Source organism: Condylura cristata, unplaced genomic scaffold, assembly GCF_000260355.1.
Source record: "Condylura cristata isolate star-nosed mole 26May11 unplaced genomic scaffold, ConCri1.0 scaffold00008, whole genome shotgun sequence".
NCBI lineage: Eukaryota > Metazoa > Chordata > Mammalia > Eulipotyphla > Talpidae > Condylura > Condylura cristata.
In genome coordinates this window covers 57,891,222-57,918,574 of record NW_004567109.1, presented here as the reverse complement: position 1 = coordinate 57,918,574, position 27,353 = coordinate 57,891,222, and the positions used below count along the sequence as shown (strand labels likewise).

The 27,353-nt window shown below is 34.9% G+C and overlaps 1 protein-coding gene across 4 annotated transcripts in view; it reads right to left on the bottom strand.

Moving 5' to 3' along the window:
- Positions 1 to 27,353, bottom strand: part of RANBP17 (RAN binding protein 17) — a 307,270-nt gene that overhangs the window by 84,600 nt on the left and 195,317 nt on the right. For all 4 annotated transcript variants that reach the window (XM_012722309.1, XM_012722311.1, XM_012722312.1 and 1 more), the window contains 2 exons: positions 7,837 to 7,910; positions 6,757 to 6,837 (listed from right to left, as the gene is read on the bottom strand). In XM_012722309.1, coding sequence (XP_012577763.1) covers positions 6,757 to 6,837; positions 7,837 to 7,910 — 155 coding nt within the window. The remainder of the gene's footprint in view (positions 1 to 6,756; positions 6,838 to 7,836; positions 7,911 to 27,353) is intronic.

Sequence of the window (27,353 nt, the reverse complement as noted above, 5' to 3'; positions counted from 1 at the left end):
TATGGGTTTGCATCATATCCAGGACTGAACAAGCTCCAAGGCCAGGTTGATAGTAACTCATTAAACAAAATTTCCAGAAAATTCCTAGCTGTATCTATGTGCTTATGAAAGCACTGAGGAAGGTGAAGACAGTATTACTGTCAACTAGCATGACAGGGCAAGGAAAAGATGAAAGAATGCTGAATCTACAGACAGTTAACATTTTTGAAAATCTGTATACTTTGAAGAGGAAGATAACTAAATGAAAAATGAACTGGATGTTTAAGTTATAGGAGTTCTACATGTTTTAGTAGCTATGGGGATGATACAAAGGATGTCTTCAGTTCATAGCAGCAAACCTAAACACCACTGATTTCATTAAAAAAGACATTATCTTATGTGCTAATAAGAAGAGAATGTTTTAAAAATATGAATCAATTTTAAGATATAGTTATTTACATAAGTGTTCAAATTGGAAGATATTCAAGAGGGTGGGGGAAGACAGTAATTGGGAATTATTTAAAAAATAGTTTTTTTGCAGATAGAATTAGACACTGATGAATGAGAAAATTCACCAATAAGAGAAAAGTACATGTTAGATGTTACTATAGATAGATGACAGATATAAAGTGTAATTATCAAACTACTGCAGCATCTTAAGGGATACTAAGATTAACTTAGAAGGAATAGGAACTAAAGCTTAGTTGCTGAATAAGTGGGAGAGCATTATGTTCATATGCCTACTACTTGAAGCTTTAAAATGACAGAAGAAAAAAAGGATCCTAATCTTTAATAAATTACAACGTAATAGGAGAGAGGATTAGACCTTACTAAGCTATATTTTATTCATCCCCAGATACGCAGATTAAGAACTAAGTGTTCAAGAACATTAAGGTAAATAAAATATGATGGGAAGAAAAATGAAGGAAATTAATATTTATTGAGCACCTACTGCCTAAGCAGGTCAGTAGTACTAGGTGCTTTATCACTGTTAGATAATACAGATATCATTACATATTTATTGCCTTATTTAATCCTTACAAAATCCTAAGAGCTAGATAATACTCCCTTTTTATAGATGACAAAACTGAGGCCCACAGAGATAAAATGATATGCTCATGTTTTTTAAATTAATGCAATAACTAAGGATTATAAAGATTTTGAGGTGGCTTAACTTAAGTCTCTGGCAAGACCTGAAAATTTGAAAGAGTCCTAATTGAGTTATAACAGGGCAAAGGAGGAGAAGAACATTTATCTGATAATTTGGTGAGAGATAATGAAAGTGTCAAGGGGAAGGTAAAATAAATTTCCTTGGTCTGCGTATAAGTATAAGTAGTACAAATTGTGCTTGAGTGGTGGGATCAGGAAATCAACTATGGGAACTCAATAAGTCAAGTACTGTTAAAGAACTCAAGTTCAAATCAATAATTTTACCTTGAACTGAGAAAGAAGTGGAAGTGATCCTAGGCTTTTGGGAAACAAAATGATCCGATCAAAACAATGCTTGAGGAAGGTAATCTTATGAAGTCACCATCGAAAGAACTCAAATAGCAGCCTATATGAGTAGCGAGGACTCACACACTTGATTTTAGTATAAGGCAAAGAGATAGAGCAGATAATTATCGGATGACTTCTCCATGGATGACAGAGGCAGAAAACAAAGAAATAAATCAACATATCTTTTGATGAGGAATGTTAATAGAAGTATGCCTGAGGGATTTATGCTGAAACTGGTTTTATTTAACATCCTTAAAACCATCTGGAGAAGGTGGTAGTCGCTGAAATAAAACAATACATTTTTATACTGTCTCACAAAAGCAGCATTACTACTACTTATTAGTAAATATTTCCTGTAAGAGAATATACTCTGTTTTACTTCTACCTGTCACCCCTATTTCATTACACACCTCTATTCTTTACTGACCCCCTACCTTATTCAAGATTCACACTGAGTGGTGGGAAGATCAGTGAGTAGGTGAAGATATCTGGCTTGCTAATTACCTGATTAATTTTAAAAGTTGTATACTTAGTGGTTGTATAAGTGCTTTCTCTAAATGACTAAAGTAAAAAGAATTTCTTCCAAACTACCACATCAAAATGCTGTATACCCACATGAATGTTAATGTGTAGATTTTTAGAAAGTTAGTATAATTGAGTTGAATTATTTTGAAAAGAAAAAAAAAACCATTTTTAACAAAAAGTGGACTTTGGGTTCTTAGGAGAAATATAGGAAAAGAAGTCTGGAATCGGGACCAATTTCTGCTAGAATTTAAAATCTTGGGCCCTCCCTGGTGGTGCAGCGGGTTAAAGCACAACACTACGAAGCTGAAGCCATTTGAGCCTGAGTTTAATTCCTGGCCAGGGAGGTGACCACTGGCGCGGCAGACCTCTCCTGATGCGCCCACTGCTCCCCTCAGCAATGTACTGTTCTGCTCCGCTCTCTGTCTCTGGTGAATCCTCTCACCGCCCCTGCACCTCTGGCCTGTACCCCAGTTCTGTATGCATAAATAAATAAATCTTTTAAAAAATAATTTAAAATCTTAAAGGTAGGGTTTGTATTTCATTATCCTTTTGCCCTATACTTAACAAATGCTTAGTTAATATTTGCTGAATTGAAAGACACCAGTAAGATAAAGTAAATTATTAAGATGAGTATGGAATTAAATTTAAAGATCATTTTTTATTCTTACTCGATGTTAAATCTAAAAAAGGATGCAGTTCTGGTTACTGCATTTGAAACAAGCAAAACAAGACAAGCTGGAAGAGGTTGGGGCTAAAAAAATAAAATCATCATGGTGATCCAGTAACTGACAGAAATAGACTCTCTGGCTTGGAAAAATGAAAGCAACTGAATAAATTAAATGCATATTCACCAATTCCTGGCATAAAGGAACTAAGGAAAGTCTCAAAGTCTTAGAGACTTAGCATGAAGCCAAACGGAAGTAACTGCTTTTTGATCTCACATAACTGTGCCAGCTTCATGGGGGGAGGGAGACTATGCCCTAGCACAGCGTCGGCGCTTAGCTGGGCCTGCGCTTGGCTCAACAGCCTACTGTTGAGATCTTGAAATTCTTAACAATTCGTGAACAAGCACTCTCTAATTTCGTGTTGCACTGGGCTCTATACAATTTATATGGGTATTCTTGCAATAACAGAGATGTGAATAGCCCTAAGAATTGCTGAAGTTAATATCCAAAGGGTAAAAATGAATTTGAATAAATTCATGAATTAATGTAGAACTCTTTCATGGAATCTGTTTTTAAAATGTTAAAGATAGTTTGGGTTTTTTCAGAACTTTGAGAATGCTGTAATAAGGGAAACTACCAACAGAGGGCCCAGTAGAAAATGAAATTTCCTTTCTCCTTATCTATCTGAAACCAATGTTATTGATATAAATTTGAATGAATAATGAAATGCACTAAACATTGATTATTTTTCAAAGGAAGAATACTGCGTGAGATTTAACATGTTTCTTTTTTTTTCTCAGCATTTAGAATAAGTATGTTTATGTGATTGCTGTTATGATCCTTATTTTCTTACCAATTTTCCCAGCAGCTTCCTTATTCTAGTTACTTGAATAATTTGACTCCTTTCCCAGTTCAATGGGAACCAGAATATCTGACTGAATATTTCAAAATGGGGAAAAAAATTCCCAAGTGGTAAATCTGACCATGGAGGGCTACTTCAGGACAGAGTCATTTTAATTCTGTATGTTAGATAAAGCTATTTAGAATCTGAAATTCTTGAAATTTAGTCTTGAAAATTTGGAGTATGTAAACGTTATTCAGATGTCTTTGTTAAACTGCAAAGTGAACAGCAATGATTATGATGGGAAACAAACTTTCTTTCAAAAAACCCAATGGATTTTTAAAATCATAAGTCTCACAATTTGGAGAGCTTTAAATTTGCAGACAAACCTTGAGGTGATATGCAACAACATTTCATTTAAAATCTGTAGTGGCATACATATGGCCTCCTCACACAGACTACTACTGTCTGTGCAACTAGATTATCACTAAAAATATCAAGACTGCTTTTCCCTACTGAACACAAACTCCTGTCTTTGCAAGAAGCATCTGACTTTCTTCTTTAAGGTCCAGTCCTATTTTCTCATTATCTTAAGGCAAGTTCTCAAACTATGGTCCCTAAGCCATGAGCATCGTCTGAGACATGTGGAAAATACAAATTCTAGGTCCTATTCTGATACCTCAGAAAACAGAAACTCTGGGGCTGGGGTCAATATTTGTATTTTAAAAGTACTCTGGTGATTCTGATCCCACTATTATCTGAGACTACTGCTTTAAGGCAAGAAAACATAAGCCTTTTTAGAACTTCCTAAAAATGAGGATCATTGTGATTTCAATTTTCAAACAGTGACTACATGAAAGAACACAAAGAACATCGAAGTTCAGAGAGTGCTGTGTGAGTACCAAGATTCACACTGAAGATGAGAAAAGAAAAAAACAATTGTATCTGAACACATACATTATAAAGAAATAAGGAACATTTATAAAACTTCAAAATTAGATAACATGCTTCATTTATTTGTTACTATTATTTTAAATATAAAATTTGAATATTAATATATAAACAGATTTCATCATCCATTAGTGATGAATTTTATCATGTATAGCTGTTTCTATTGCTGAAGAGTGTCATCTTATTTTTAACAAAGAAATAATGTATTGCTTTAAAATCAGGATTTAAAAACACATTATTAAAAAAGAAATCGATCAGAAACAACAAAACATGCATTAGGTAACCAGCAACTGTACTGAAATAGATACACCACTCACATATTCCATTATGTAAATGAATTCAAAGATATTTCATGACTGATCAGCTAGAAGGGACATAATGATTTATAATTCAAATAACTGAGCACTGAAATCAAATTGAGCTAATATATATTTCTAAATATGCAAACCTGAAATAATTGTTAAAAAATATAAATCAATGTACCCAAGTTGAAATCATTCATATCCCTTGGTTTAAAATGTTATAGCTTTAAAACTTTTATCTAATAAGTTTTCAGAAAATAGGATTTTTTTATTAACTTCAAGAAAAGTGCTCAAAAGCAATAAACAGTTTGTAAAATATAAGGTTGCAATTTTAGGATTAAAGAATACGTAAGAGATATAAGCTGATAGGAAAAGGATCTTAAATGGCATATACAAATAAATTAGGCATTATGCAAATTATACAAAAAGAATACAAATCAAATTAATTTTATATTAGATTTCAATTTCAACCTAAAAAATAGGGCAAACCTAAACAATAGATAATATGTTATAAAGTAACATAAGGTTCTTTCCAGATAATATGCTCTCAATGTAATTCATTGTGAAAAGGCCAGAGTTTGCAATACGAGGAAGTACTTATAAACCACTTCATATGGTAGAAATAAAGAGTATTTCAGCATTATTATGGAAAAAAAAAATACAGGTTGAGTTTTTTTTTTAATAAGAAAAAATACATATCTTAAAAAGCCAAAATGACCACCAGAATTGGGTTGTACATCACTTTCTAGTAAAAAGGAAAAACAGCCTAGACAGGTGTAATTTATCATTTTTCTGATTTAATATCAAAGAAATATATTAAAATAATAAAAAGAATCCTGAAATCCTCAAAATTTGTAGTGATAAATAGCCCTCCCTGTCTTTATTGCATTATACCTACTAACAGAAATATTGCATGGTGGATTTTGCCAGACAAGGACGATTATTTTCCAATAAAAAGTTGCATATTAAATTCCAGCACAAAAGTGGGTGTCTAATACTTTGGAAATCTTTTATGGTTTGCCAAGGAACACAATTTTAAACTTAACTAATACAAACATATTCCTGGTGTAAACCTACATTAAAGATTTCCATTCAACATTATCCATTACAGAATGCTGTCCTCGTATTAAAATACCAGCTAATACTTGTGGTTAACTAAACCAACACTTATATTTCACAACTGTGTATTTGAGAGCTAACATATAAAAGACAATACATGCTTCTCTCTCATTGGTAGAAAGAAACCTAAATATTTAATACATAATTGGAAATGCTATTTTAGAATAAATATTGATTTGGTAGGGTCAATAATAAAAGAAACGGTAAAAAAATAAAACCTTGTAATCTTCTAAGTACACTGTTACGTCTCTTAACTAATGAAAATTATATTTATTACAATTGAATAATACTGGAAATATATTTGCTCTTGGAAATTATTTTTAGAAGGTAATATTTTTTGAACATTTCAAACTTAAAATTAGTTACATACTTTATTTTAAAGCAAGAACTTTTCTGACGATTATGTAGAATCATGAAGTAAAACAAATGTGGTTGTGTACTTTCTTATGTAATCATTTATGATGTAGTGGGTATAAACATTACTTTAGCTAGGAATCTATATATTTATATAAATTCAATTGTGACTGAATAAATGCTTTGTAGTATGTAGCTAAAATAAGTCATTCAAAAGCTTCCATCTACAGATAAAGCTAGATAGAAAGGCTTTTTATTTTTTGTTTTAAAATATTTAAAAATTATTTTATTTAAAAAAAATTGTCAGCATTTACATGTCCTTAAAATTGTGGGGATATTTTCACCCCTCTGTGTGTGTACAAGCTTTACACACCTCCACCAAACCTCTCATGGCAATATCCTAATTTAGGCTTTTTATTTTTAAAAAACTTACAAAAATTACAAGTAAGGGAAGTTCTGGGATAAAAGAATGTATTTGTTAGGCTGTTTATATACACGATCAGATATGAAGTAAAAAGGATATCCAACAGAAAGGTCATTTAGGAACTGAAGAGTCCTTGAAATTACAAGCTCACATCTTCCCCAGTATTTAAGATTTGTAACACTATATATAAAAAACAAAAAGGTTTTTAAATATGTGTTTGAATAGGGAGAAAGTGGAAATCCATATACATTCACATATGATAGATAACTTAAATTACAAATAATTCACAAAGTAAAAAGCAAGTCTAAATACCAATATTTCTTTACAGCATGGTTTTTAGTCTATTTTTTACAGCACTTAAAAATTACATATAAGCAATATATAGTGAAATACAGCTTTCTAAATTCTAGAAATTTAATTTTATTAATAAAAAATTTTGCCCAAGTGTTTCATAGAAGAGGCATTATGTTTATATCGAAAACAAACAAGTTAGGGGAGCAACGGCAGGAGTTACAAAGAAGTCAAATAGAGGCTCACAGCTATTGCCAAGAAAGGAACCATCAAACTTGTTGCTCTAAAACACACTTCTTATGATGATAATTTGTATTACCTCTGCTAGCAAGGCAGAGCTGTCTAAATGTCAGAGTGGGATGTCAGATAGAGGTAGTTTAGTTTAGTTTAAGCTAAATGTGTGACTAGAAGACAGTCAATTCTGCTAAAACATAAGGAAAATTAAAGGATAGTTTCCTGGACATCTTGGAACTCAGCCTTAGGTTCTAGTTAGAACCTTATCTTCAGGCAGTCAAACCTCTCTCAAAGATTTCAACTTAAAGAGTATCTCTTAAATTGGTCATTGAAATTAGTATTTTCTTTTTTAATTAAAAAAATGCTGCCTTGTTGACATGACAACTCAAAGTCTGTAAACTTTTTAAAACCATGTTTTGATGTGGCATACAGTGGCTGTAGTAATAGTTGGACAAAAACAGTGTCTTTTGGATAGTGAATTCTAAAAAAGTGAAATTAAGTTTCATATTGAAATACTATCATACTAAGAATTAAAGTATAATTTCTAGTCTTTTATTAAAAAAAAGTTTACCAAGAGATTTAAGCACAGTAAAAATACCTATTAGATTCAAAGCAACAATAAAGACAAACCAAAGAACTAAAGCAGGAACTCACATTTTTGTCATGAATGTTTCCAGAACATGGTTGTCGTCTGTTATTCCTAAGACTTCTGACATACGGGCATATACCTGCATGAAAACATTTAGTTGGTAAAAGTTTTTTCATTAACTTATTTTCAAAACACTATTCAAATTAAATGTGAGATTTAATGCATTGTTTCATCCACACATAAGAGTTAAGCAAATTTATACTTTTTAACCTATGAAATACAAACATATCCTATGACACACACACTTACATACTCACTTTAACATTCACTTTTTTTTTCTCAAAGTGATAAACCCCTCTCAAAGATGGGAGTATGTACTCAAAGGGTTGAAAGGTAGTGTGCCTCAACTCTGGCATTTTCAAAGTTGTTACCCCAAATTTCAGCACATCACCAAATAATTCATGATTGTTAGCCAGTTATAAAAATTAGGATGTAAAACATAAAGGGAGTTAAAGAATTTATAGAAGCTCTCTTCACACAGCTTTCAATTAAGTTTCCCCAAGTACAGAGATAGGTCTTACTGTCCATGCTGAAATTCCAGGCTCAGGGATTCTCTGTTGAATACATCAGGGCCTGGGAATCCACTAAGCTTCCAATTAGGGAGTGTTGGTTGTAGAGTTTGGGGTGCACATTTCAGTTCTAACCTAAGCCACATTGAGCTTATAAATACATAATCCTACTTCAAGTAGGAAAATGCCACTGGCAGCCAATGGAATATTCCCTAATAGCCTGGCAAAGCTGAGAGGTGGGTTGACACCTCCATACTCCCTGATGCTCTGGTGTGATTCCAGGTTATCCCTGCCAGACACCAGCTGTATGGGATTTCTCTTCTGTGATTTGATCCCCTGTGATTGTGTGTTCTTTCACTTTCTCTTGATGATCTTCTGATACGGTAACTCAGCTTTTACTCCTTCTCCTCTGCCTTTTGCTTTTTATAAGTAAATACCACCTTATAATACTGTCACAAGTCATGAAGGTAGTAAAGATAAAAGTCACAGGGTGCAACAAATCGCCCACAGTTACGGAGTAATACAAAGGAGGAAATAGGATTATACAGAGGAGATCACTGTGGGGAATCTTGTACTTGGATTCTATATGGATATTCAAAACAGAAGCTTGTATTCCAGGCTTTCAACCTAAGTCCTATGACCAGAAGCTCCCAGGGTTAGAGAGTGAATCAGAAGGAAAGGAAGGGGAAGGACAAGAGATGGTAGGAGGGGTAGAAAGGGGAGAGGGGGAGAAAGAAAGGAAGATTGAGATTGAAATTCCTGTTGCCTCTTCTAGTAACTTCCAACTCCCACATAAAAGCACTTCCATTACTGTATCTGTGACTTTGTTCTTGAGAGTAGGCCTTCACCTCTTATAAGATCAAAATTATAACTCTGCAAGATATTGGTGGTGGGGGTGGGAAGAGATCTAGGGAGCAAGAACTTAGGAAGGTTAGTTATCACCAATATTCAATGATTAAAAGCCTTTAAGCACACGGAAGACTTACAGAAAGAGCAATATCCCTTATCTCACTATGACCCAAAATCTCTCATGGATGGAACTGAACTGGTTCTGTTACCAAATTTGATACTGATATGATTGATGGTGCACAAAACCCTTCATAACTTGGCTCCAACCTACCTCATCTTCCACCATTTCTGTTAGCCTAAAGTCACAATGAAATGCTGATGGATCACTGAGGCCTCTCATGCAATTTCAGATCTCTGTGAGTTCACGTGCTGTTCATTTTATGTGAGTCAGCCTCCTTGTTCCTTTTTCCCTAATTCCATTCAAAAGCCATCTCCTCTGAAGCCTTCCCTGCTTTCACAGGTGGAACAAGTTGCGTCCACAGCATCTGGTCCACTCCTTTACTGTGAAACTTTTCACATTTTCCTTGTTTTGGTGGACATCTCCCCCACGACTCTAATTATATTTTTGTAAAATCAAATTTTACATTTTAAAGACTTTACAAATGCTTAAATGCTTTTTTATGGCAAAGCTCAGAATTAATATAATCTTGACTCTACCCATGCTACCTTGAATAATCAAAATACAATAACTAAAATGTGATTTAAATAATTTAAGAATGTCTATTATAATGGACAGTTCTTACAAGAACATTATCTGTCACGTCCCTGACACTCAAGGAGAGGGAAAGCTCAGCAAGCAGGTCTGTTGTACTTTGCTGTCAAAACAGTCTCTCAAGCATCTGATTTGAACCCAATAAGCATACTAGAAAAAACAGTCAACATTGACACATGGCAGTGCTTTAATCCACAATTATCCTTGTAACTTGCACCATTCCTTTTATCATCCATTAGCTTTGATTCCCATTATCCCATCTAGAACTGTGTCAACGCTTTTGTCCCTAGGGATTTCTCTCCACTACTAGGACCTGACAGTCAAGCTTGAGTACTAAACAGGATCATTACCTCTTAAATCCACTTATCTGATCTACTGAATAGTAAATTGAAAAGCTCATTAAGAGCAACAATCTGATTTGTTTTCATGTGTGACAGGGTCATTTAAAATCAATGTATGATTACTGCATTTCTTTTAAAAGACTGTCTCACATTTTCTGTGGTACCTCATCATTTAGAGAACATATAGATAATATGTAAATGTCTTTAAATAGGGATACCATAGACAAACATAGCTTCTGGATGAGAACTAATCTGTACAGTAAGGACATATCTCTATAATTGTTTTTCATGAGGAAAAAGTCAATGAAGTTTTCTGCAGAAAAAGACTTAAATCAATATTTAGGTGTCCTCAATGTTTCTTAAAATTCTATCATTTCACAAAAAAAAAAAAAAATGCCAGCAGAAGAAATGCCATCACAATACCCACTTTAAGGAGAAAGAAAGCAGGTGGCACAAGAATACAAGGAGAGGAAAAACTCACTTTCACTTCATAGATTTCTAATCTTTTATTTTAGAATCAATTAAAATAATTTGACTATAGATAAAAATAGCAGAAATATAAAAAATAAGAGACCAAGTCCATTTGCAATGTCCATCCTTTTCTGAAGGAAACAATGAAGTTGAATACATGGTTTGTCTTTGGTTATGAATTTCACATAACAACAGCAGATGTACTGTAACCTAGTTTTTGCCTGTCAGCCTGTGTCTTCCTCCCTCTCTCTTTTCTATCTTAATATGTCTGCATTTCTCTAGTAGACGACAAGCTCCCTGAGGGCAGAGATGATGTTCTTTCAGCTCCTGTGCCTAACACGTGATAAATGGTTGTTCAATGAATACAAAGAATGAATGTTAAGATACACATTTGGGCTGATACTGTTTCATTCATAAATTTTTAACCAAAGCAGAACCACCCCAAAAGATGTTTTTTTAACAGAGCTCTTTATTCTGTGAAAACAATTTATCCAAAATTCCACTCACCAGAGATGGTGACTAGCAGGCTTTTATTATTTAAAAAGACATGGTTTTAACTTTCAAATAATTTTACTGGCAGAAGCTCTCCTGTAGATTCAGTAAGAACATCTCTCCTTTGAATACTCAGAGAACCCACTGCTACCAGTCTGTTAGTGGCATTTCTTACATAATAAAATATGAATCGTAGTATGAATAACTAAAATATGGTAGTAGTTTCCATGTGGCTACATGTTTCTTCCATGATTCAGGCGCATACTGCTTGAGTGCAGAGAAAATGTCTATTTCTTTTTACATCTCCAGGAGTACGTAGAACATCCTCTTGATAGCAATGTAGAAAAAGCATAGGTTTTGGTCTGGTGATATTTGGATTTGAATTCGGAATCTGTCATTACCTAACTGTGGCTTAAAGTTTCTAAATCTTGGCTACTTACTTGTAAAATGGGAGTAACAGTAACTACTTTCTGGGGAGATAAAATGATAACACCTAACATAGCAACCTAACAGTAGCCACTCAAAAAAATGCTGCTTTCCTTCCTTATTCATGAATCCTTTCTCACACTAGTGCTATTAGCACAACATTTTTAAGAGAAGCCTTGTTACATAAAAATAATGGAAAGTAGGGGCCCTCCCTGGTGGCGCAGTGGGTTAAGGCACAGCACTAAGAAACTAAAGCCACTTCCGCATGAGTTCGATCCCGCCTGCCCCGGAGGTGATCCCACATGGCCAGGCAGACCCCTCCTGACCCGCCCGCTGCTCCCCTCAGCAGTGTACCTCTACAATCTGCCTGTTCTGCTCCCCACTCTGTCTCTGGTGAATCCTCTCACCGCCCCTGCACCTCTGGCCTGTACCCCAGTTCTGTATGCATGGATAAATAAATCTTAAAAAAAAATAATAATGGAAAGTAGTACTTAGATTTTCACATGGCATAAAGAAGGTTAAAACAAATGATATCTTAAAATATGTATTTACTTTGAAATCAGTTAATTAACATTCAGTTAATTAACATACTTTAACCATGGTCAGAAATGCTTTTTTGTTAAAAGCATAACATTTCAAAATTTCTTAATACAAAACCAATTCTTTCTTTTTGCAAAAAGCATTGTCTTAGAAGCCAGAAAAATCGTCCATTTAACTAATAAGTATCTCTCTAGCTTCTGAAATACAAGAAGTCATTAGAAATATAAGAAATTGTCATCATTAAGGATTTCAGAAAGCATGCTCCTAAAATCCTGTCTTAATATGTTTATTTTTTTTTCTCTTTAAGTTACTGTGAAGGTCACTTTCAGAAAAAGGCTTTATATAAATACTTCAATACATTCTCTACCGTCTCAACTAACCAACTGACAAGCTGCCTGTGCATATGCAGGTAGTCAGAGAGATTTTATATCTGGCTTTTAAAATGGAAGCCAGATAAGAAAACAGATGAGGGAATAAACATACAAATAGCAATAAGATTTTGAGTTGTAAATTTAATTTAATAAAGAATAAAAGCATGTCTGTGATAATTTTTAAAATTGCCTTTTTTTCCCCCCAATCCTAATCTTTGATCTTGGTATCTGCAGCATTGTCTCTAACATTCTGGTTATAACTTTGAAGAAACTAATTATGTCAATCCTTAAATTTGAAGTAGATTACAGAACTGGGAAACCCAGAATATTAGTTCCTAAAGGTTGTATGGATATATAATGACAGTCACAGAAATTCAATAACAGCCCTCTATGAAATGCACTCAAAAGCTCCACATGAAACAAATTAAAAAGAACAATGAATCTCTCATTCTGTGCAAATAAGAAAATAAGAGAAAACACTGGTTCTATAGGTTTTCATAAGAGTTGTTATAATGAATTAAGATTTTAGATAATGAATCTTCAGAAAATTACAGTAAGCTAATACCCTTAGGCCCTCTATAAATGTTTAAGATGTTATAACTTCTCAAAGAGCTTTAGAATATTATAAGCAGGCTCCATGCAGAAAATTAGCAGTGTGGATATGAACAACAAAGTATTCTGTCATCAGATGATAAGCTTTTCTGACCCAATTTATTCTCAAAAATTCATTCATTAATACAAATTATTACAAAATTAAAATAAATTCCAACAATTGTGTAATTTAAAACACTAATTCAATCTATTTGAAATGACTTACCAATCAAGATTTTTATCTGCTTGTATAAAGAAAACATTAAAGTTCTTTAGGAAAAGAATTTTGGACCTTATTGGGAACACCCATTTTATGAGTAAAAACCCAATTTCCATATTTTTGTATTCAGCTTCAACAGTCCTTGAGGTCTAGGTCTTGCTCTTTAAGTAAGACCCCATCAAAGTGAAAAAAGAAAAAAGAGAGGAAGAACCATAAAAGGGAACTAACAGAGCATTCAATGATTACATCTAAAGATACTGATGCGTTTGCATTAACATTTGAGGCAAAATTAAAACACACAACCATCACAATTAATGTATGACCACAACACAAGAATTGTATAAACATCACTGCTGCATTTTAAATCCCCAAACTTGAGACACTGGATAGAACCACATTCATTAATTAAAATAACACTGGAAAATACAGGACCTAAATCAGGTAAAAATAAAAAACCTTTCACCCTAATTTAACTTTTAAAACCACTAATTTAGAAATCAAGTGATAAAAAGTTAGAAGTGTGCTTGCCTCATTCAGTGGAATCGAGAGTGGCATACGATAAAGATGGCTATGGAAGTATAAAGTAAAATATGAGCGTCAAGTATTTATTTCAATTGGAATATCTGAACCCACCATCTGTGGTGGCCATCTTGCTAGGGGACAAGCAAGATGTACCTAACAAATCTCTTCAGAGGCATTCCCAATCTGCCTGAATAAGCTATTGTATAAGAAAACTTGGAGCGACCACTTTGGCCTCACATTTCCTTCGTTCCACATCCTGTGGCACAAAGCACGAACTCAGCAGGCTGGGGTGCAGGGCTGCCTGCTGCCTTGTGATAATCCCCTCTCCCAGTAGGGGCCTCCACTGATGCATGGCTAAGAACATGCTTCCTCTTTTGCTTGCACCCCAGTGGGGTTCCCATTCCTAACTTGGGCCCAAATCCAGGCTGCTAAGGAAGGGCTCCAGATGCTGCCAGAGATATTTTTGGATTAGTTTCTAAACAAACATTTATTAGGAAAAGGAACATAGGTACAATGTGAAAACCAGTAATACTGGCAATTTTGGAGAGATTCTTTCCCTCCCACCCCCAATCAGATCTAGGCTCTAACTACCACCTGTTCAACAGAAGCTGGCTGTTTGCCTCTTTTTCCTTCAGGGAGCCACCGACTAAGGATCTTCACCAGCATGAACCTAATGTCTCCCGACAGGCCTTCACCAGCCAACAGGGACCCAGGCTGAGTGCACCAGTTATTGGTCACAGGATACACAGCCCATAGCAAGACTCCTGTGGTGCAACCAGCTGAAAGCCAACTAGAGAAGATGGGGACTGTACATTTGTCCTGACACGGCTTTGCTCCTGCCGGCTGCCAATTCACTCCATGTCGGGGCCAAACTTCTGTTAAACTAGTCTTCTGTGGCTAAAGCCATGGTAAAGCCCTGGATAATATATTTTACAAGAAGCTGACCATGACTTTGGCTCAAAGATATTAGAAGGCTTGCTTAATTTTTGCAGGAGGTTTTGTGGGGACATTTCCGACATTTTATTTATATTCTTTGTAGTGGCAAATTTACAAAATGACATGATTGGATTTGGAAGCAAGGAAGACGATGTTGGTTGAAGTTTCTGAGAAGGTGATGGTAGAAGATTGTTTAATTCCCCTGACCTCTCAAAGGTGTCAGCCAGAAACAGAAACACATTCTGGCGCGAGGGACACATGTGTCACAGATACTGTTCCATAGCAGATGCTTTTCAATGCAGCCAAATAAACTTTCTCTTTTCAGGTATGAATAACTGGATAGAACTGGCCACTTCAGAATGTTCTAATGAAGAAACCTATGCACACAGGCAGAACAGAATCTACACAGGTAATACTGCTTTATCAGCTGACTAGTGAACAATTGGTTATGAAACATGCACACTGCAGGATTACAGAGTACATGGAAAAGGGAACTGAGACAACATCCTCCTACACTTATCCTGTGAACGTGTATCTACTGTAGCAGTAAGTGTCTGGGGAAATGGTGAAACAGGCATGAAGACTGGTGAGCCACAATAGCCAGTAACTCAACTCACCTTAACTATTTTCCAATCCTTCTCTGGAACTCTGGACACATCACTCCTCAGGCGTACAACCTAAAAAGCACAGAGTTTAGGGACCTGCCACCTGAAGTCAGGGACAAGGGAAGACCAGAAGGGACTTTCCCAACCTCAGATACATGGCGAATGTGGCTCAGGATCTTTGTGATTCTGGGGAGTCTGAGTTTATTCTGCAGGCAGTGAACAGAGGCACGGTGAGAACGTTAAAGGCCGGGATTTGGTCATACAGATCATGAATTTGTTTTCATAGAAATAATTCAAGAAACCAGTTATTAAAGGTTAGTTCTCCCTCAAAGAAATAAATTGTAAATAATATTTGACAAAACAAATTTTAAGAATTTCATGAGTCCTTTTCTTTTTTAAGAAGCACTCTCATTGTATAAAATGGCAATTAGAGCTTAAGTAATCCAAGTCATCTTTTGATAGGTAAAAGCATATCTTCAATAAATGCAAATTATTTCTGTAGTCATTCAGAGGATAAGTAAATTGTATGGAGTCTTCCACCACCTACCCTAATTTATGTATACACATGCTCCTCCAAATCCTCTAAAAGTATATGAAATTATAATTATAGTGAGTGTTAAGAACTTTACCAGGTCTCCTTTCTTTACTTCTAATGATATTTTGTTTTACTTTATTCATATATGTTTCCTACAAATAGTATTTTATTCTCTACCACCACATTGCTTCTTTAAAATAGGTCCCATTTTCTACATCTAAACAACTTTTGCACCTTCACCTTATCAATGCTCTGTCCCTCTGGAAAGAACAACCTAATACAAGAACAAGAGGAATAATGGCCCAAGAAATTACAATCAACTATTTTCACTAGATTCTCAAATTTTATCAAAAGATAGAGTTTCTATAGTCCTTTCTATCTTTCGATTTTTGTCTCTCACACTAGTCAGTTAATGAAAAATTTAACCTACCCCAAATACACTGAATGAGTTAAATTTCTGATAGTCTATTAACACCTTCATACTAACATGCTCTTTTCTGAATTGGCAAAGTCTGTAGCAATATGCTAAATCCTGTTTCCATCCTGGTCTTTTTGCTCAACACCTCTACACTGGAAGTTAGTGCAACATATACAAAAACCCAATCAGTTGGTTTTTGCATACATAGTTGCCCAGTAATCATTTTCTTCTATCAGCATTGAGCATGTTTGTTCAATATGTTCTAGGTAACTTCAATCAGGAACAAACACAGAATGTAATGTATAATGCAATACACATAGAATCCTGATTGAGTTTCTCCTTCTTGGTTAACAAGCATATCGCATATACATAACGAGCATTGGAAAAATATTTTTATTGATGAATTAACTCTACAATTCTATTTAGATTATATAGTATAGACCTAATAAGAAAAAACAAGGGTCTGCCCTTTAAACACGAATATATCAATCTGACACTAGATATGGGTTGAGTTGTTTCTTCTTTAGTAGGATGGATTATATAGAATATTGAGGATCTAGCTTAGTTTTCTTGGTTAGTCTGAGCTGGAAATCCAAGTTGTAGTAATATAGGTTACAGTTTAGCTTGGGAAATAAAACTGCAAATATGGGGGTAAAACCTGTGATGTTAGTTTTAGCAACCATTACACTTTAAGTGGATCATGCCTGGACTTTTATCTAAATAGAATATAGTACAACGGAAAGCAAATTTGGGTTTAGGTGAGGATGATATTGTTAAAACCCAGGTTCTGCTATCAAGCAAGTTTTTAACCTTCCTAATTTTTTTTCATACTCTAAAATGAGATAATCATATCCTCTAAACAGAATACTGTTGAGAAGACTAAATAAGAAAACATAATGAATAGCTCCAGAAAGTAGAAATCTAACATAAGTTAGATTAAGACTGAAGATAAAACCTATTCTCATTCTACATTACCAGAAAATGCAACATTTATAAATTCCAGTATGGATGATGTTTTAATAGCCAGTTCTTTGATCTTCAGGAACTCCAGGAATTTTAAGGGAGGAGAGTATAAGGCAGTTGCACAGCTGGGAAGTATAGGCTACATCCATGTCTTATAAATGCAAGTGACAGATAAAAGGACAGTTGAGAAATGGGAACATCAAGTGGGAAAACAGTTCTAAAGAGTCAAGAAAGTGAGCCTAGCGGAAGCATGGAAGGAAGTGGGCATACCTCAGGAGTGGAATATCAGTGTCCGAAGACCGAAAAGAAAAGGGTTAAAACAAAAATTCAGAATTGCAATTCCTGGCAAATCAAATGCCACCGGGGAACTTTCTCTATTTCAACATGGTCTATCATTTTACAACTTTCCTCATCAAAAGGAGACTGTCCATGGAAACATATTTCTAATTTTGTAGTGGGAGCCAATCAGAAAATATAATTCACATTGGAGAAACTTGTTTCAAAGCCAACTTTGCTTAAGCACATCTACTCAGTAAAGCAAGGGATACTGGCGCTGGGGAGTCACATAAGCCTAGGGGAAAACAAAATCCCAATAAGTATGCCAAATGTGCTTTTATATTTCAGAACTCCTTCAACAGAAACATTATGGGGAGATAAAAATTAGGAAAATGCTGAACTTAACTAATTCAAAATGTTGAAAAAATATTTTGCATTTATGTTTTATAACCAAGTGCTTTTCCCACATTTGTCCCAAGGCAGCAGATGAAGCACTGTATTCACCATTGCTAATACTAGCAATTGGAACATGCTCTTTGGCAAGGCAGAAATAAGATAATTGTTCAACATAGGCTGGCTTTTCAGAAATACTGGAAGCATTGCCTGTAATTATAGACATCTGTCACTGCTAGCCACTCAGTACTAACCCTGACATCAATATACAACCATAGCACTAAACTGCCTGCAGGCATAGCAATGGAGACCAGATACGCTAGGCAGGCAATCATCTGCTTCATCCAAACTATCTGTCAAAGGTTCCCAACCACAAATAGCTCTTACATTTTGTATCCTTAGGATAATATGTTGATTTATTTTAGATTCTCTAATATTTACAGTCTAGGCCATCTACTAAAATAAAGAAACAAAACTTATGGCTAATGGAGGCAGTTACTGTTCACAGTCATCATAAAAGGTCATAGCTCAACCCTCAAATGTTAAAAATTGATGGCAGCTTTAACCATGTGCTATCATACAGATGTTTCCTTTTGTAGAGGCAATTATTTTCAATAGCAATTCAAAATGGTAAATACAATCTTTCATCAGCAAGTATGTTGCCACATTGATCTAATAGAAATGCTCATATTTTAAAGCCTTTTTGAGAAGTAAAGATACGTTTCATTGTTGAGCACTGAAGAATCCAGATTGTCAGTTTGGGTTCAGCTGTCCATATAGAACTGTATCTGCTCACATATTTTACATATACAAATGATGTGATGTCTAAAAACTAGGAAACAATATTGAAGGATAAAATGCTTGCTTAATGGATGAGCCAACTGACACATAAACTTGCTGGGTGTAAAATGTATTGAACTACACATGTATATGTACATTCACATCTTTAAAAGCCCAAAGACATGCTGTAGCCTTAACTGTCTCTCTCGTTTTTCTTTTAAGCAGAGAAGCAAGCTAAAAATTATTAGACATTTAGACTAATTAGGAATGAAAACTCACAATGATCATAATGTGTTACTAAAAACCCAGATATTTTTTGGTATGATACAACAGCCTATGCTGAAGAAAAACTATTAATTACTGACAGACAGTTAGCTTACAAGTGAGCTGCATCTTAAAAACCTCTTTTAAAATACAATTGCTAAATGCCTTACAGTGCTGTAATGTGAGACAGGTTCAAATCTTATTACTTCACTGAAATTAAAACCTAAGTTTTAATACTGTTCAAGTCGAACAATGATTCCACACTTTATTGCTTTTGAAATCCCTTGATGATCATAGGAAAAAATGCCCCCGAGAAAAAAAGACTGTTTTCGATAAACAGAAAATACAGTTTGCACTCTTAGCCTCTTTGTCATCACAAAAAAAGGATTTAATGCCAATTCTTTAAAAAAAGACTTTTTTCCCACAAAATGTGCACCTTGTGTGCCATTTGTAAAATCAGTTCACTTTCTTTTATTTATTACTGCAGCGCGGCAAGGCAATAAAGCAGCTACCGATAGCTAATAAATTACATGCCTTTTAAAACAATTCTCTTGCTACAAAAACATGTAACTACAAAGGTTTACATTTACATGGTACATCACATGAAATGTCTATATTTGTGTCCTATTAACTGTTTTTAGTAAATTGTGGATTTTTACCAAATATTTGGGAGGGGGAGTGATTCACAAATGTCGAGGTGATAGAAAATACAAACCTTTGTAGTAAACTAGTCTTTTGGACTTTTAAAAAATAATAAAAAAAAAGTTTGCTGAATTGTTCATCAAAAAGTTATTCAAAGATGTTGTAATCAGGATTAATTTAAACTTTACTCAGTAAATACTAAAAAAAGTACCTACCCTGCCCAGCCTCCCAAATTTGTTCTTACTGTTATGCAGACTTTAAAAAGTCAAAGATCCTAGCTGTTAGAACAAATTATAAAAGGAAAGATCACTGGGTATAAAGCAAAACACCAAAATATGTTCCTTAATATATTTTGCATTTAAAAAAGCTACAGGCTGGTTATCTAAGAAATATTTATCACTAACACTTTTTGCTTTGTGACAATCTTTTCCAGGTATTTTAAAAAAGAAATTATCATCATTTATCTATAAGAACTACCCCAAAATCCTGCTTTATGAAAGTAAGCTGTTTATTTTGTCTCTTTTTGTCTATTTGTACAAATGAATTCTGAAATTTCTATATTCCAATTCCAGGATTAAATTGTTAAATTAATCAGGGTACTTGCTTAATGCTCTCACCCTCTGATCTCAAGATGAGCATGTATTTATGAGCTATTTATGAGGCAGTGTATTGTCTTTTATTATTAATTTCCTCCATTTCCTGTAATAGCTATCATAGCTGTGGCTTTTTTTTTTGTTTCATACCTACAAAATTTCAACTTTTTCAATTATGCATGATGAACAATGTTTCAATTTTCAAGGCACAATCAACTTTGTTCCATTTCATCTTTACTTCAAGATGACAACCTACTAAACAAATGAACAAAAATTCTATACATCACTATATTTCTCCATCCAGATCTATTTTCCCCTTCTTCAGAAATGAGAATGAATAAGTGATAATTAACAATTAGGAATTTATGGGAGATATATTTTTTGAAGATTTCAAAATTTATCTCAGTGTCACAGGTTTTTTAGAGGGGCATCATTACTATCATAAATAGCATTCTGTAAGAATAGATATAATATTCTGCAATATTAGAGAAGCCTGGCATATTTCCTAATTTATTTTTTGCTTCTTTTTAATAACAAGTCCTCATGTTTGTTGAATCAAGTCCTCATGTTTGTTGACCTTTCCCCATATTATAGCTGATTCAAAAGTCACAAAATTCTCAGTTAGCAACCAAGAAAAATAGTTGACAAAATACTTTCTCTATGGTTTCCCTTTTCTCTCTCCTGTTCTCATTGACAAATTTTTATTTTAAAGCTGCAAGCATAGGATTATTCTCCTTTCACTCGGGAGAGGACTTATTCACTGTACCTAGGGATGTACATTCAAAGAAGGTAGGGTAGGGCAGGTGTAACTAACCCCATTTTTCTTTCTTTCGTTCTTTTTAAGTGGTTAGGAGACTGCTCAAGATTATACAATAAAACGGCTCACTATTTGACAACAATGATTTCCAGCAATCAGAAACACCTGTATTTACTGGTATTTATTCTAGTAAATCCAAATTCAACTTGCTATTGGGTGCTATTTCATTAATTTAATGTAAAATAACCTTGAATTTACACATGACACTTATCTGACAGAGTGGAGGGAATAGGTGGCTCTTGGTGCCAACTGAGAGGGGTAAGAGAATCCTAGTTATACATAGAACTTAGTGATACCAAAAGAAACCCAGTATCCCTTGGGGACCCTCCTGGGCTTCCCCAAGATTACATTAGGTGTTTTCCTATATGCTCCTACTGTTCTTTTTGCAAGCCACTCATGGGCCTCATCATATTAAATGACTGCCTGGTGGCTCTGTCTGTATTCTCTACCAGTTTGTAATAGAGAAAGCAGGTCTCTCTTTCTCTAATCAAATTGTGACCCATTGTTGAGTACACAGTAGGTGATTGAATGTATCTGTAACTCAATGTGTCTTTTTTTCCACCACCACCAAATAATTCCCCAATTGTCAATGGAGAATTTAATTCAATTCTGACATTATTTACCTTAGATATAGTGACCCCATAGGTTAAGGGTTCAGGCCCACAAGATTGCCCCTATCAGATGCCATTCAAAAGTCCAGGTTGTCACCTATGTTTCCAAGCTGACCAGCTGTAGAAAGGATATGCCACAGAGCCTCTCTCTCAGGTTTGATTAATTTGGAAAAGTGGCTCACAGAACTCAGGAAGCCATATTACAAAGTACTGGTTTACTATAAAAGAATGTAACTTAAAACAGTCAGATGGAAGATATGTTCAGGGCAAGATTTGGGGAAGGGTTGTGGGCTTCTACACTCTGAGGGAGTCACTCCTCTAGAATCTTCATGTGTTCCCCAGCCTGTCTTTTTGGCTTATGGAGTCTTCATTGCATAGGCATGATTGATGAAACCATGAATCAGTAGCCCTTGAACTCAAGCAACCTCAAGGTCCTCCCCTTTAATCTAAAGATCAAAGGGTGGGACTGAAAGCTTCTAATCACAAGGTTGACTCCCCTGACAACCAGCTGAAGGGTTTTCTAAAAATCACCTACTTCATAACTCAGATGTAGCTGAAAGGGGTTTGTTTAGAATATCAAAACACCTTTATTGGTTCTTATCATCTAGAAAATTCTGAGGATTTTAGGAGCTCTACACCAGAAAAGGGGACAAAGATTAAGCATGTATTTCCCATCATGGATTACAGTATGGCAGTAATTGCAAGTCTTTAAATAGCAAATGAAAGAATAAGACTGTGGAACTGATCTAGCTCCAAATAACATTGTTACAGCTTTCATAAAGAATCTTTTCTAACTTACAGTTCTTAAAATCTGACCAATGGCTATTTTTGAGCCACTATCTCCAAATAGAACACTGCTTAATTAACACCTATTTCAGAAAAATTACTGGAATCAGAGTAAAATTTCTCTTCCTACTTCATCTTACCTGATCCATACTCAATCAATTAATCAGTAAGAAAATAGTTGATGATGTAGTCTGTCCTAGTTGTACTGACAGACACAGGTAAGTATAGGACATTGTTCTGTCCTCAAGAATCTCAAACTTTGTTAAGAAAATAAGGACAGAGGCTCTCCCTGGTGGCGCAGCGTGTTAAAGCACTGCACTGAGAAGCTAAAGGGACTTCCACATGAGTTTGATTCCCTCCTGCCCTGAGGTGACCACATGGCATGGCAGACCTCTCCTGACCCGCCCTCTGCTCCCCTCAGCAGTGTACTTCGTCGATCTGCCTGTTCTGCTCCCCACTCTGTCTCTGGTGAAGCCTCTCACCGCCCCTGAGCCTCTGGCCTGTCCCCCAGTTCTGTATGAATAAATAAATAAATCTTTAAAAAAAAAAAAAAGAAAAGAAGGACAGAGCAGAAAAGACTTAAGGAGAGTGAAACTGGGAATTACACAGTTGATTATTTAATGAATTTCAAGTTAGGTCTAAAGGCAAAATCTTGTACATTTTAATTCCTACCACTGCATCGTAGCCAGGTTACTTTACTGTGTAACCGGGGTTAAGAACACCTTCATCATTAGATTATTTCCAGGTTTACAAGGTATAATTAAAGTTAAAACACATCATAAACAATGACTGTGACCATTATTTTCATTATTATTTAACTAAGCTTTAGTGAATATTATCCAGGTATTAAGAACTTTACAGTGATTATTTGAACAGAACACCAGAGGTGTAGGGAAAGGAAAGAAGGAAAAAGAGAAAAACTACAATGTAAAGAGGATGAGTTAGCCTCAGAGGGATGTTGTGGGAACTAAAATTGGCAAACAGGTGTAACACAATTATGGAGGACTTTCTGAGGAGTGTTGGCTTCATGCAGGCAACAGAGCAGTCTTTAGCGGCATGAACCTGATGGATGAAAGTGCTGTTTAAGATTTTTCTGACTACAGTCTGTATGAAAGGTCACAGCCAGAGGAGTGAAGCTCTCATTCCTCTTGGACCTTCTGTTATAAGCAGTATCTAATACTATGTGTTCCAATCTTAATATTCTGACCTTTATGATCATATTACTCTCTGGTTTCTTATTTTTCTAATTCTTTACATTCAGCTAGAAATTTCCATTCTCCACACATCCTTCAACTGAGTATAATCGCTATCTTCATACACACAATTTCTTGGAGGAGTTCATCTGCTTATAAAAATTTATTAAGGGCCCTCCCTGGTGGCACACTGGGTGAAAGCACAGCACTAAAGTAACAATTTAAAGCCACTTCAGCATGAGTTCAATCCCCGCCTGCCCCAGAGGTGATACACATGGTGTGGCAGACCTTTCCTGACCTGCCCGCTGCTCCCCTCAGCAGTGTACTTCAACTATCTGCCTGTTCTGCTTCCCACTGTCTCTGGTGAATCCTCTCACTGCCCCTGCAACTCTGGCCTGTACCCCAGTTCTGTATGCATAAATAATAAATCTTTTAAAAAAATTAAATTAAGATGTGCACCAAAAATAACACTAAGTCGAAGATTCCAAAAGTATGTATTGAATGTGGAAAAGAAATTCTGCATAAATTGTATTGCTCATGTCAAGTAGTTAGGGCTGGGATTTGAAAAGAACTATGACAGTTTTGTCTCTATTTTCTTAAGGAATGCCAGGCACTTGAAGGAGGGCACTACTATGTTAATTATGAAAGAATGCAGTGTAGTAAGTGTATCAGCTCAATTGCTTTTTTGGTTCATTATCATCTCTGATTATAACTCAAACACCCTGTATTCCTAATATGAGCAATAACCTCAAAGGCTAGTGATGTAGGCCAGTTATTTCTATTTTTCCTTAATAACTACTGCTTAGTTCAGATTCTTTTATTAGTGGACTTATCAACTCATCAAATCTGTATTTTCAGTTTGCCACACTGCTTCGAAAAGCAATGTCCATAAATTTTGTTATCCACCACAAAAAGAAGAGTACTCTGATTTTCCCTCAACTTAATGTAGGGCTGAAGGGCCACCTGACTTATTTAAGAAGAATTTCAAGTCCTATCAGTAACCTTACTAAAAAAACTGAAACAAACAAACAACCTTACTACAATAATCCCAGTTATACAGTTTAATTTCCTAGTGGTGTAACAGACCAATTACTTTCATTGTGCTCTAAAAAGTGACATGTAGTATGTATTATTAAAATTATGCTTTTGTATTATTTTAACTATTGCCATTTTTGTGGTCTGTTTTGTATTACCACATTCTTGGGTAGTGACAAAGTCAAAAACATGTGACAACACAGTCCTTCTATCCTGAGCACAATCTTAAGGGCTACTAGGATCCTTACTGTTGATAGACTGAAAGCTCAAGGAAAATTCACATTAGTTATAAATTTTTAGAATTAGGCTACACACATTCTCTTTCTTTTTAAGTGAAAGTTTTATTTGAAACCTTGGAAAAAAGCAGAAACAAAGATCAAGTGCCAACAGTTTTTCTCAATGACTAAAGAAAACAAAATGTCTACTCTACTATGAAAGGCTTGTGAAAAATGAACTTCACAAGCCAAATGAAGTGTGTTTGCCTACAACTAAATAAAAAAGTACCAGCCCTGATTCCTATAGATGCAGAACCTATAACATATCAAATCATCTTTTTGATACAGCATTTTTCAGAAGCAGTGCAGAAAAGCCAGGGTAACCAGAGTTCAAATTCCCAGTCTTAAGTGTAACAATTTTCTCAACTTCTCTGTGAATCAATTTTTCATCTACAAAATGTAGATGAACATCTCTAACACTGTAGAGAGAATTAGCCATAATTTTAGTAAAATGCCTACTTCAATATCTGATGAGCAATAGGTACTTTATAAATACTATTTGATTGAAAACATCAGTTGTATATAAGAAAATGACTAAGGTTGAAAGAACTAGGACTTCTCATCAAGTTGTGCAATGTTTTACTTTTTGTTAAGATAAAACATCATTTATATTCAGTCACTATTCATCTATTGTTAATGTATCACAGTATGGCCAACTATCTATTTGGGCAGTTTAATTTTTGATGTCTGAGCGTAAGTAATTAGGAGTGGAAAAAACATTTTAATTACAGAACATATAACACACTGCCCCTAAATTAAAAAGTAACTATTCTCTGGAGGATTCAATGGGAATATCCTAAGAGCACAAGGTTTTTAAAAAGTGGTATGGATTTCTAGCTTACTGTGAAAAATTCCCAACCACTTTTAAAGCTTTTTTAAACTCCATAATGGCTGACAGTAGGTAAAGAGAATATAAAAGCAGATGGTTCGGACAGTCTGAATACAAAAAAGCAGGTGTTTAGCAAAAACAGAGCATTTGCCAGTTTGCCAACACTGCTGGTTCCTGCTTTTACACCCCACTTGCGTGGCCCCCCACATCTGCTCACGGGTGCTCATGTGATCTGTCAAGTGGACTCAGTGGACTGAGCAGCAACCTGCAAACTGACTGCTGAGATATGTTATTTAAAAATGGATTTTTTTCCTTTGCAGGATTTTCAATATTTTAGTGTCAGAAAAATTACCTTTCTTCAAAATTAAAATACATTGCTTAGATTTAAGATAATTACTTTTAAAAAGGCACGTTTATAAAGGGATAGTGATGGCTCCTTAGGAAATACATTAGTGTAGATAGATACAAACCACTCTAAGCTTAAGCCATGACTACAGATTCCACTCTCCACTGCCCAAGTAGAGTACAAGAACAAACTGCCACAAATTACCTTCCAGAAACAGAGAGAAAGCAATTACAGTTGTCTCTTTATCACATGCAGAGTCAAACCACCCATTGTTTTCTCCCAAAATATCTCATTTCTGTTTTGTGAACAAACCAAGCTAGGAACTTCAAAGGAAAATATGATACAATTTAGAAGATAAAATTACAATAAATTAAAAGAATAAAATTAACAGTCATGTGTTGAGAGGACCCAGACAGAAAAAGTCTTCCCTTGCAGATTCCCTTATGGGTGTGATAAGATTTTTTGAGAAAAAAAAATTTACTTGACATCTTAATAGTCACTTGTAGAAAGCAAGCATAATGCAGATATCAATAAAAAGGAATAAAGCAAAAGACTCAGGGTATCCTCAAATGCTTAATGTGGGTATTGGTAGGTATCAAACTAGGAATGAGATCTTGCAGAGTGGTCAAGGAATTTGAAGATGATTTTCTAGAAATGGTAAAGTCAGCAGGTAAAGAAAGCTACACTAGTTGGCTTGTGTATGACAGCTAACGAGCCCAAAGGCAGGTTTACTTTGATGGCAATCTGTCTCCTACTGGCCTCTCTAGACTTTTACCCACCACTTCTATGTCATGAAGTTCCTGGGCCAGGGATGGTGACAATGATGATGAAGATGATCTGAAGAGCTATCATTATGGAAGGCTTGTTATGTGCTAGGCACATGGTGAAATCCTTTATATGTCTCATCTCATTTGATCAATATGCTAATAACTGCATGAAGCAAGTACACATTCATATCACAATTTTACTACTAAGACAACTGAGACTCAGAAAAGTTTAGTGAATGTCTATTCAGTCATATACCATATAAAAATACCAAATAATAATATTAAAATAATACCAAATATAACAATATGTTCAATGTATTATCAATGCTATTACATTATACCTTGTAACCAAATATTTTTTACCTATGTCATAAAATGTAGCTACATGAATAACAAAAAAGATGACACTTTTTT